Source organism: Podarcis pityusensis (genome assembly GCF_964106645.2).
Source record: "Podarcis pityusensis genome assembly, chromosome: 1".
Lineage (NCBI taxonomy): Eukaryota > Metazoa > Chordata > Lepidosauria > Squamata > Lacertidae > Podarcis > Podarcis pityusensis.
In genome coordinates this window covers 114143032-114156125 of record NC_138028.1, presented here as the reverse complement: position 1 = coordinate 114156125, position 13094 = coordinate 114143032, and the positions used below count along the sequence as shown (strand labels likewise).

Below are 13094 nucleotides of genomic sequence, written 5' to 3'. Positions count from 1 at the left end.
TTTTCCCACTAAAAGCTATTACTTTCTAGGCAAGTGGGAAACACACATATTAAACACATAATGGGGTCTGGACTAGCCAATTGTTACCCATTCTTATTTTGCTAGCTGGGGACTCCTGAAAATTTAACTCTTGTGACACAGGCCAGGGATTTACCTAGGCAAGTACTCCCCCAATGCATCGAAGCACTAGGCTGGCGGAACTGTGTAAAATGTTTCATTTGAATGTTGTCCTTGAATTTTTGAAAATATTTTAACAGTTCCCATTTGTGGTAATACAGCAGATGCTTTAGAAGAATGAAGAAGCAGAGAAGGGACAGTGGGGACTTTGCAAGCGAGTCTGAATGATCCATTTTGGTATCCGGCTATATTAAAAAGATCTGGGGTGCTGCTTAATCAAAGTACATTCTGAGCATTCTGAACCACATGATCTGGAAGCACATCTTTGAGACTAAAAGTTTCAGAAGTGCAGCATGAATTATCTACTGCTCAATGTAGGTCCCCTGTTCCAAGCAGGAAATGCATGAATGTGACTTTGCAAAGCCAGTTATTTCATAGGGAATATTTCTATGAGGTGAGAAATCTGTCATTCTTCCATGCTCCCTCAATTCTTAAATAAATTCAGAAGTATTTTAATATTTAGAAGATGGATGTTTCTCGGGGAGAATCAGTGAAGCCATTTCATGCACTGGAGTTTCTGCCTAGAAATAATTATATTGTGCAGAGTGCTCAACTGGGATCTGGGAGACCCAGGTTTAAATCTCTGCTCTGTCATGAAGCTACAACATCCCGCTACATATACTCACCTCAGTAAAAAACTTATTTTGGCAATGGCTTCATTTTTCAGCTTGCGGCAGTATCTTACGGAAAGGCACATAGTACACACAGGTGGCTGCTTGAATCAGTCGGGGTGAGGGGGCCAACCGGTGTTGCCCCCATGCAGATGAAGAAGAAAGGCTGGCCATTGTGACCTCATGTTGACCCTGCCTGCCAGAAGAGTGACAGGATCATGTCCCCTACAGCTGATTCTGCCCACCTAAAGGAGGAGTGGCCCCATGTGCCCCTCCCACAGTTAGTATGGTATATTAGAATAATGGGCCAGGATTTGGGAAATCAAGGATCAAATACTCACTCGGTGTTGAGGATCACCTTGGGCCTGTCACAGTCTCTCAACCTAATCTACCTCACAGGTATAAACAGGAAGGGGGAGAGTCCGAGCTTATATGTCACCTGGAACTCCTCGAGTGAAAGGTAAGATCTAGATGTAATAATATGAATATAAATAACAGTAATAGTAATAGCTACTAGTAATAGTTACTAGTAATAGTTACTAGTAATAGTTGGAGACAGGGGTGGCACTGTGGGTTAAACCATAGAGCCTGGAACTTGCCGATCAGAAGGTCAGCGGTTTGAATCCCCGCGACGGGGTGAGCTCCCGTTGCTCAGTCCCTGCTCCTGCCAATGTAGCAGTTCGAAAGCACGTCAAAGTGCAAGTAGATAAATAGGTATCGCTCCTGCAGGAAGGTAAACGGCGTTTCCATGCACTGCTCTGGTTCACCAGAAGCGGCTTAGTCACTGTACGCCAGCTCCCTCAGCCAATAAAGTGAGATGAGCGCCGCAACCCCAGAGTCGGCCACAACTGGACCTAATGGTCAGAGGTCCCTTTACCTAATAGTAATAGTTATGTTACACACCGCTCCAATCTCTGAGTGGTGAGAGACTCCAGGGGTTCCAAGCACAGGAACAAAATCTTAGGAGCCGAGGTCCCTTTGCTGCCACCCCCAAATATTTGAGGGTGCCAGGGCCCCCCAAAGTTGAGGGGAATTCTCATTCAAATGATGCTTGTGTGCCATGTCATGTGATTGATTATGCATGCCCCCCTCCTATATTTTATTCAAGTTGGCACCCTTGGTTCTAAGTGCTTTTCCAGGGTTCAGTTTTGTTTGAGTGAAGGTCAGTTGAAAACTGTGGTGTCTTTAGAGTCAATATGGTTTTATTTACACATATAGCATAGGATGGGAAGGGAGCTCATGACATTAACACCTCACGAGGTCTTGTTTCTCAATTCGCAACAGCTTTAGATCCAGCACAGAGCATGTCTCTGTCTCTTTCCAGCTCCCATGCACCATTCTGGCTATTGTTCCCCTACATAGCAGCTAGCAGCTCAGTGAAGGAAAGGAGGGGAGCTTATTCCCTTTCCTAAAAGCACCATCACTAATCTCATTCTTTGAGATGTTGATGAGCAGTTAACTGGTCAGCTAAAGCCTTACTTTGACAATGGGACTAGAGCCAGCGGTTCTCAACCTGTGGGTCCCCAAATGTTGCTGGACTACAACTCCCATCATCCCTGAGCTCTGGCCTTGCTAGCTAGGGGTGATGGGAGTTGTAGTTCAATAACATCTGGGGACCCACAGGTTGAGAAAGACTAGTAGACTGAAGGTACAGGATGGAAGGTTAAGAGGGGACTCAGGGTCCGGCCAGACTCATCCCCCAACTCATAATGTAACAACAGCAACAACAACAACAACATTGGTGCAAACAGAATAGCTATAGGCAATGACAAAAATTTGACTTGGACAAGAGCACAGAAATCTGTGTATAATGCAGAATTGTTGGATAATGGCATCTGCTCCTTTTCTATTAATTTTCATTTCTCAGCAGAGGTTACAGGAAATCACAGGCAGGTTGTTCCTCTTGTTCTCTTATTTATTAACTCCAAATGTATCATGTTTAGCGTGCGCATATAATAAACAAGAAAGTCATACAAATCACACGTATCACACTTACTATACAACAAGGTTGGCTGGCTTCCTGGAATTATGAAAACACCAGACCTTAAATTTAATAAGGAAATAGGACCAAACACATACTCCAAATCCAAGTGATCCTAAAGCTGTTTTGGCAGCCACACTTGGGAGAACATTCCATTCGATACAAAAATGTTGAGAAAGTCAAGACTGTGAAATGTAAAACTTAGGTAAACACGCTGGAAATTGGTCTTACACTAGATACAGTTTCATTGACATGGCTATCCTAAACATTATTTCTAACAGTAAAAATGAGACGCATGAAATTAGCTGTGAAACTAAATCAAGTATGTACAAGGCTTGGGATGAAAAAAGAAAATACTTTCTGCATGTGTAGCCATACAAAAAGCTAATTAATCACAGATGTACTGAGAGACAAGTTCTAACGGTCAGAGTAATTGAACAACATTGAGCACCTTCTGTTCCCAAAAACATCTAATTCTATTGAACTGAGAATAAAGATCACAAAAAGGCAGCATTCAACGTGGTTAAGGATATTCTGGATTCTGAACTCAGAAAAATAATTCAAATATTTAGAACTGACCTCCTTTTTAGTGTTCAAAGCAATGCACCTACATTATCTCCAAAATGGATGCTGGCCTAAGGGTTACATTACCATCTTATTTTAGTCGTGACTTGTGCAGATGTGATGTAACTCAGAGAAGTCCTTCTTTCAATAGACAGGTGGTAGGATGAATGGAGAGCTAGACAAATAGATCCAGCCAGATTCTGTCAATTGCCCCAAGTTCTGTAGACCTACCTTGTTTCGTCAATGTATACAGCCTCCAGGACAGATGCAGCATATTCAATATTCTTCTTCAAATCGACCACATTAACGTCACCTTTCTCCAGCTGCTTCACCAAACATCTTAATCTGTAAAAAAACAAAAAACTGAGATTATTCAAGGCAAAACTAGTTGTCCTTTCCAAAACAGTATATTCCTTCATCTTCTGTGGAAGGTGGTTTCTGACAATGGGTGTTATTCGACTAAGTTTTACACCCATTAAAATTATTGAACTTTAGTGATGAGTGGTTCAGACATCCAGTGCTATCAAGCAATGCTTCAAGTGCCTCTGCAGTCGTCGATCTGACAGCTCGATGCAGGGGAGCCACAACAAAGAAGCTTGACCCCAAAGGGAAAAGAAATGTGAGGTCTCCAATATTTATATGATGCGTGGGAAACACACAGGGGCAGCAGAAAAGTGGTGTGTGTCAAATTGGAAGCATAGCTTAGGTCCATTAATTTCTTTAAAAAAAAAAAAAATTATTACTTTTCCAACAATTTAAACACTACAAAAACAATACAATACAAAAACACTACATAACATTGACACATTAAACACATTGAACTAACAAAACAAAACAAAAACAGTAAAATAAATCAAACAATTTCATTATCCCATCTTTCATTCACTAATTTCCATGACCTCCTCACACCTCCCTTTTTGTATTCCACTTCTGTTAATTGTTTCAGCAATTCCTTTCCATCTTCCTCTGTTTTCTATCCTATAATTATCTTAACACATTCTAACCTTATTTTTTCCTTTAATACTTTATTAATCTATTTATACTTAATTCCTTATAACATTTCTACTAAAGCCATATAACTTCATTCCAACATTTTTCTAACATTCATTAATTTTACAGTATTTCTGTAAATAGTCTTTAAACTTTTTCCAATCTTCTTCCACCAACTCTTCTCCCTGGTCTCGGATTCTGCCAGTCATTTCCGCCAATCATTAATTTCAGTGGGTCTACTGTGAGTAAAACTTAGTTCAATACTACCTCATATACCAAAATCCTAGACATAAAACTGGAAGGGACCCTAAGGATCACCCAGTCCTAGTCCAACACCCTGCAATGCCAGAATATGCAGTTGTCCCATATGGGGAATTGAACCTGCAACTTTGGCATTATCAGCACCATGCTCTAACCAATTGAGCTATCCAGGCTGACATAATTTTACCCAGAATGCAGGCCCCAAGTATACTCCATTGTACACCTGGAGCTCCACTACGTGTATGAAGACTTCATTCATTTCAATGAAAATGCACACAGACTATATCCAAAGGAATAGGAACTCCTGCCTGTGCTTTGGAAGGCATCATCAGACTTGTGGATGTCAAATTTGGGGTTTTTTAGACTTTAATTCTCACCCTTGATCCTCGCCACAAGTCAAACTGCACCATATGGGATATATGAATTCATGTGCGCTTGCAATTTGCACTAGTGAAAAACATTTGGAACTTTTTTGGTTTTGGTCTATAAATTATCATAAATAAATTAAGTATGCCATCAATTATTGAAGGGGTTTTTTCCCCTCTCCAACCCCTGCTGCTGCTGTCAGTGTCTGGCAACTCTCATCAATCACAGCTAGCATTGCCAGCAGCAGTCAGGCATTATGGGAGTTGTAGTCCAATGACATCCAGAAAGAGACAAATTTCCCATCCTGCTTTTGAGGAATAATCATGTGTCATGGGGTGGGCAGGGCAGGATACCTTGTGACTGGACTAGTGGAAACAGAAAAGGATATGCTCGATCATAAATCACACAGACAAAAGTGAAAGTGATGTTGCATTTATACGGGAGAAAAATATCACCATGCAAACAGTAATACAAATTAAAGTTCACATTAAACAGTGGTAACATCCACCAACCATAGTTTCCTTTTACTAAACCAGGTTTTCTAAACTTGGGTCCCCAGCTGTTTTTGGACTACACCTCCCATCATTCCTCGCTAGCAGGACCAGTGGTGAGGGATGATGGGAATCATAGTCCAAAAACAGCTGGAGACCTAATTTCAGGGAACCCTGTACTAAGCTGTTTATGCTAACCTCTAGAACAAACATGATTCCTAACCCATAAAGGTTTTTCTTCTTCATTTCCCACTCTCCCAAACTAAAATGCAGTCCAGGATTTTTGCTTTAAAGCACAACAGGGCAAGGGAGGAATGATTTTCAGAGTAAAAGAAAGAAAGAAAAAGGCCAGTATCACTTTTAATATGATTTCGTTAATACTCGTAAGACTACATCTGTGATCGTGCTCAACTTCTAATCGTGTACAAGCTCTGGGCAAAAGAGATACATTTTAAATGAGATTCAGCTTTAGTGGCCATTTAATTTCCTTTGAGAAAATTAGTTTTACACATTTCTTCCTCCTGTGTGAAGAATTAAGCTGTGCTGCTACACTCCCCTAGGCATAGTTCAGAGCCTACCTATAAAATGATAATTAATTGAAAATAATGAGGCCCCAAGGTACATCCTCAAGGATTTCGTTAGACCTGTGCTCAATATTTGATCAAGCTCGATTACACTTAATAAATGCAATACGAAAAAGCTATGCAAACCTTTCCCAACTTCTGCTGAACGTTTGAAGTACCGCAGTACCGAGGTGCCCCGGTGTCATTTTCTGCGTGTTGATTAGTGCAAAGGCTAGTACTTCTAGAGCAACTGCCCTTTTGAATGCTGCTTGCAAAACAACATCGATCCATTCTGGCTCTTCGCATTTACTTAAAGACAGAGAGTGGCAAATGGCGGTTGCCATTAGGGGTTATACCATAGCTGTCAACTTACAGATTTGAAAATAAGGGACCAGCAGCCTCAAAAATAAGGGATCAGCAGCCAAAATAAGGGATTTTGCGAGCACAGGTATGTTCAACTTCTGAGCCCCTCCAAGCCAAAGGCAGAAAGCCCAGCCAGCAGCCAAATGAAGCCTCAAGCGGTGGTTCCCACAGCGCAGCAACCCGGCAAAGGGGATGCAGCAAGGAAAACCACCGTCACCTCTCCACTGGGAAGCACTGAGCAAAGGTAAGTCCCCAGCAACGCAGCCGATTTGATCGGCACAAGGCATGCAAGCTCCACCCCCCCCAGTCATTCTTAGACTCCTTACTGGGTGAGCAGCGCAGCCAAGCAACACAGTTGGAGCCTCCCTCCTCCCTGGCCGGCAGGGAGGGAGGGAGAGGAGCTGCTTCCTTTGAAACCCAGGGAATTTAAGGGACATCATCAATAAGGGACAGCAGCAGGACTTTCCCGCCAAATAAGGGATGGTTGACAGCTATGGGTTATACGCTTTCGAACACCCAAGGAATATTGAAGCAATAAGGGACTTTCCCGACAAATAAGGGACAGTTGACAGCTATGGGTTATACGCTTTCGAACACCCAAGGAATATTGAAGCAATAATAAGATCAGCCCGGTCTTATTCCATGCCCTCTGACATTCCACAGATGAAAATAGGGACAACTGACCCTCCTTGGACCCCCCCATTGTTGTACCCCACCCTGTGCAGGACACAGCACACAGTGCCAAGGGTGCCAGTTTAGCCCTGCGACCATAGGAGCCCGGGTCCGAAATTTGTGGGTGCCCAGCACCTACATGGGGAATTCTGTGGGTTCTTGGGCACCCAGGACCCCATGGAATTGGCACCTATGACGCATGCCCTCCACTGTCCTGATAAAACCCCTTAATCCCAATTTCGTCTTATTCTTTGGAATAATGATAATTATTATTATTATTATTATTATTATTATTATTATTTATTATTTATACCCCGCCCATCTGGCTGGGTTTCCCCAGCCACTCTGGGCAGCTTCCAATAAAACACTAAAATACAGTAACCTATTAAACATTAAAAGTTTCCCTAAACAGGGCTGCCTTCAGATGTCTTCTAAAAGTTTGGTAGTTATTTTTCTGTTTGACATCTGGTGGGAGGGCGTTCCACAGGGCAGGTGCCACTACCGAGAAGGCCCTCTGCCTGGTTCCCTTTAACTTGGCTTTTTGTAGCGAGGGAACTGCCAGAAGGCCCTCGGCGCTGGACCTCAGTGTCCAGGCAGAACGATGGAGGTGGAGACGCTCCTTCAAGTATACTGGACCGAGGCCATTTAGGGCTTTAAAGGTTAGCACCAACACTTTGAATTGTGCTCAGACTTGCAATTTATGGACTGGGCCAGTTCCCACATTCCTGTACACTTGATATCTGATTGCTCAACTCTGGGTGACGTATACAGTGGTACTTTGGGTTACATACTCAGGTTACAGACTCCACTAACCCAGGAATAGAGCTTCGGGTTAAGAATTTTGCTTCAGGATGAGAACAGAAATCGTGCTCCGGCGGCGCAGTGGCAGCTGGAGGCCCCATTAGCTAAAGTGGTGCTTCAGGTTAAGAACAATTTCAGGTTAAGAACGGTCCTCCAGAACGAATTAAGTTCTTAACCCGCAGTGGCATAGCGTGGGTGGTGCAGGGGGGGCCGGCCGCACCGGGCGCAACATCTGGGGCTTAGGGTTAGGGGGCGCAAATCCACGGGTTAGGGGGCGCAAATTACTTGCCTTGCCCCGGGTGCTGACAACCCACGCTACGCCACTGTTAACCCGAGGTACCACTGTAATGCATTGCGCTGCAATGGGTTCGTGCATGCAAAACACTGACTGAGAGCACTGCAGTCCTCATCCAGAGGTAAGTTTGTTTCAACCCACTGGAGCAGCTGGACAGTTTTAGATTCTGCTTTTGATGACCTTCTGAGATCTCATTGGAAGTATTACTTCACTTACTTCAACATGTGATAAACCAGCCCTGTCGTGTTCTGTTCATTCTGCCAAGTGGTGCCCTGGATACCCATTGCAAAGCCTTGCCCAGCTGTATAGTCAACCAGATTCCAAGGGCTCGTTGGCGAAATTGGTACAAGATGAGCAATTCATCTCCATCCTTCTTTTAGGACCATACTGGTTTTTACTGTAGATCCATTTATGAGAAAACACTTTTACAATTCTGCCTCCGACATGCCTTTTCAGACTTGAGTGGCAGTAGTACATACCACCCGTTTCTAGCCCCAGGTAAATTTGGCTGTCGTTTTTAGTTTGGGAAAAGCTGTGTTTTGGAAAGCTTTTAAAATTGCATGCACTTAAAAAAAAATAATAGTAATTTAACTGATCTATACAGTAGCAGACCAAGTTATTACCCTTGATTTAGCCTGCGATGGGATCTTAAGGGAAGTTTTTAAAAAAATCTGCTCAGAAAATGCAGCTAACTTTTCTTAATGCTGATCTTGCCTGTGATAAGGTATGTTGACAGTCCACTATGTGTGTGGTGCTTCTTTGGTTCCTTTGAGATTTCAAGTTCCATTTGAGTAATGGATGTCCTGACAAAGTTCTTTATGAGCTGCTTATTTCATTATATCTGCATCTATCACACCAAGGTAAATTGTACACAAACGCCTTTCACTTGCATTTGGCTGGAAGACACAAATTATCTTTCTTTGTATGTGCATTTTCAATAGCTTGAGTGGGTGGCTTGCGCGCACACGCACACACATAGACACTGAAGATTTTACGAGTGAAAAATACCTCTTGGACAAAAATACCAAACCTTTTATGAAATCCATTATGTCTTCCCAACAAGAGTAGAGCTATGATAAACACTTTGAGCATTGCATGTATGAAAAGACATTTTATAAATTACTAATCAGGACACAAAACTAGCCAGTTTCAACCTGATTTGTCATCTAATGGTTGAATCCAGCTCAGGCACCCTCACACATTGTGCTTTGCATATTTCGCCCATCCAGAGGTGGAGGCGGCAATAGTAGTGAGTAAGCGGGAAAGGTGGGAGATTGGCAAAAAATTGCCTCTCTCCCTCCTCTAAGGATGTCTCATCCCACTTTTGCAATATGAGTGAGGTTCTAAGGTTTTAAACCATCTTGACTATTGAGCTCATGCATTAGATCACAATGTTGCCAAGTGAGAGCAACCAATCAGATAACTGGATGAGCTGATGTCGAGAGCGAAATTTATTCCCAAGGTTACCGCTGATGTTAAAACAGAAACCACACAGAGACAAATGATTACTTAAGATTTTGAGTATGCCTAAGAGATGAGATGTGAAGATGAAGGTGGTGGGAATTAGGCAGGGAGGAACAGGGGACTCATCTTGACCTGCCAGGTCTTGAAAGTTTTGGATAGGTGGAGAAGCATTCAGCCATGGGACTAATAGAGTTGTAGAATTGGAAGGGACCATTAGAGTTACCTAGTCCAACCCTCTGCAATACAAGAAAATTTTGCCCAATGTGGGGCTCAAACCCAAGACCCTGAGATTAAAAGGCTCATGCTCTGCTGACTGAGCTATTTCAGGACGGAAGCTATAGAGTCCCAGTTCTGAGGCTGTGGTGCAAGGTGCCTGTTCCACTTCCAAAAAGGGACCATAAAACGTATTTTGTCATGTGACAAAGGTATTTGAGAGCAGAAGCAGTAAAGGAAGCAGTAAAGGAGTCTATAAATGTTGTGAAATGCTGAAAAGCTGCAGAATCATTTAGCATGCTGAATCACTGTGACTCATCTTGAGGATGACTCATTCCCTGTACAGTGGTACCTCGGGTTAAGTACTTAATTCGTTCCAGAGGTCCGTTCTTAACCTGAAACTGTTCTTAACCTGAAGCACCACTTTAGCTAATGGGGTCTCTTGCTGCCACCACGCCGCTGGAGCACGATTTCTGTTCTCATCCTGAAGTAAAGTTCTTAACCCGAGGTACTATTTCTGAGTTAGCGGAGTCTGTAACCTGAAGTGTATGTAACCAGAAGTGTATGTAACCTGAGGTACCACTGTATAAGTATTGTATCTGCTTGCAGGCAGACTCAGTGTCTCTCTCAGTCTATGTCTCTGTGTGTGTAAGGTGGAGCCTGTACTCTGTGAAGCCTGTGCTCAATGGAGACTCTGTGTGACTCAGTAACTCTGTGTATGCTCTGAAGCTAGTTTAATCTTCTGTTCGCCATGCTGTTACAGTAGTACCTCGGGTTACAAACACCTCGGGTTACAAACACTTTGGGTTACAGACTCCGCTAACACGGAAGTAGTACCTCAGGTTAAGAACTTTACCTCAGGATGAGAACAAAAATCGCACTCTGGTGGCACGTCGGCAGTGGGAGGCCCCATTAGCTAAAGTGGTACCTCAGGTTAAGAAAAGTTTCAGGTTAAGAACGGACCTCTGGAATGAGTTAAGTTCGTAACCAGAGGTACCACTGTATTTGCACATGAGTTTATTTTAACTCAGTAAAGCTTTTATTCTTTTACTGAAGAAGACTCTGCATTATTAATTTACGCTGCACATCATCTTTATCCAATAATGCATTATGAAGAAGAGCTGGACATAATCTGAATGCACAGTGTAACGCTGAAAAGAAAAGAAAACCAAACCCAGAGCAGTTAAGAATAGGTCAAAAAAATCACAGAAGGGCAAAAGATGTATGGTTAAATAAAGGGGCATTGGTGGTGTTTTTCATTTCCTGAGCTAATAAATGTAGCTGACATATCAGCGAGAACAGCATGTGGAGCCGGTTAAGGCCAGTCCATGGGGAGCATCTGTGTGCTGAGTATCACCAAGAACATCTTTAAGGTTTCATAATGATTCCTCTTATCAGCACAGCTAATTAAGCTGGCAGAAATGCCGCTTCAGTTCAGGGGGTCAGCAGCTCACTGTTACAGAAAAGAAAACTCACCTGCAACATTTAAAAAGAAAGAGCTGTCAGATTTGGAGGCCAGACATCTGAGGAAACCATACATACGCGTGTTTTTGAGAGCCTTGCTCCCTTTGTACTGTGGTGTTGACACTGGTTGACACCTCTGTTAACTCTCATTTGTGGGAAATGCACAAAGGAAGAAATGAAACGTAACCTTTGACACTTGTTCCAATGGACATGCAGGAAGAATTCACGACTCTTTCAGCATGTGGCACCCACTTCAACCATGTGCTAAAGTGGTCATGTGTGCAAAGAAGCCTTCTGCTACAATTACAATGGAGGAGGGACCATTATGGTGGGTGGGATCTAGCAGAGGAGGTAAGAAATACCCCTCTACTCCCCACCTGTGTTGCTTCCCTACACACCTGAAAGTGCGCACCATCGCAGCTGGGGTATGTGATCTTTCTGAGCTTTGCAACTAGGAAGGAGAGATTAACCCTCCAGGAAAATTGTCCTCCCAAATTAGACTTGTAGAAAGTGGAAATGCTTTTTATAAGGCTAATGTCTCATGGCCGGTGGTGTAGCATGGGTTAGCAGCATCCGGGGCTATGCAGGGGGTGAGAGGAAGGGGCAACAGAACAAGTAGGCATGCACATTCAACTGCCTAATGGCATCCACATCACCCAGGAGATCACAGCAGCACAGATAAGAAAAGAAGAGTCGAATGGGAAGAATTATGGGAAAAAGACTTAAAATTTACTGCGTGCTATCTGGTTAAAGAAAACTTTATGAAAATGACTTACAGATGGTACCTGACCCCATCCAAATTAGCTAAAATAAATAAAAATAATAGCAACAAGTGTTGGAGATGCAAACAAAATGAAGGAACCTTATTCCACATATGGTGGACTTGTCCCCAAATTACGAAAAAATTTGGGACATGATTTATGAGGAACTTTAAAAAAAAAGCTAAAATATACATTCTTAAAGAAACCTGAAGCTTTTTTATTAGGCATTTTAACGATAAGCATTCCAAATGAAAATAAAAGTGTCTCTTTATGCAACAACAGCAGCCAGAATGTTAATAGCAAAATACTGGAAAAATGAGTTAACAGCAACAAAAGACAAATGGCAGTTAAAGTTGTGTGAGTACCTTGAGCTAGCCAAAATGACAGAATTAATAAGAAATCACTCAGGCGACAGGGTTAAAAAGAATGGGATTGCTTTAAAAATTATGACAAAATATGGTTCCAACAACAACACTTGGCTGTGCCTAGACTAACTTCACAGATATAAGGGAATTTTCTTTTTTAATAATGGAATGCAGATTATTTAAATGTAAGAGAAATGTGGAAACTGCAAAGAGATAGGGGGAAGTCAATTAACATATAAGGGACTCAGTCCAGCTTAGTGAAATAGAAAGAATGTGATGGTACAAAAAAGAAAAAGAAAAGATGGAATATGAAGGGAATGTCTTTCTAGGAATTTTGGGTATAGAATATTCAATATGGTTTGCACTCTTTAAATAATTTTGTGTATTTGACAAATATATTTTTATTTTTTTATTTTATTTTTCTTTTCATGTTTTCTTCTATGTATCATTTTTCTTTTCCGTATATGTGGGTGAAAGGATTAATTTATTTTCTGTTTTTTGTAAACATTAAAAAAGAAATAAAGATTATAAAGAAAAAGAAAAAAGAAAAAGAAAAGAAGAGTCGTTTTGTTGTCTGGGGATGTCAATTCATGGTTTGCATGGAGAAGCCCTTTTCAACAGAGCCCAGTGACAGAAGCACAAGGCTGTATTGAGTCAGCACCAGGTGTTGAAATTTTGCTAACAAATTTGCA

The 13094-nt window shown here is 42.1% G+C and overlaps 1 protein-coding gene across 5 annotated transcripts in view; it reads right to left on the bottom strand.

The window, feature by feature from the left end:
• The window catches only part of PDE1A (phosphodiesterase 1A), a 135888-nt gene that overhangs the window by 36010 nt on the left and 86784 nt on the right, over positions 1-13094 (bottom strand). For 4 of the 5 annotated variants that reach the window (XM_081024168.1, XM_081024172.1, XM_081024170.1 and 1 more), the window contains exon 2: positions 3565-3678. In XM_081024168.1, the coding sequence (XP_080880294.1) occupies positions 3565-3678 (114 nt within the window). Of the gene's footprint in view, positions 1-803; positions 958-3564; positions 3679-13094 lie in introns of those variants that run through there. The other variant, XM_081024171.1, reaches the window with a different exon arrangement.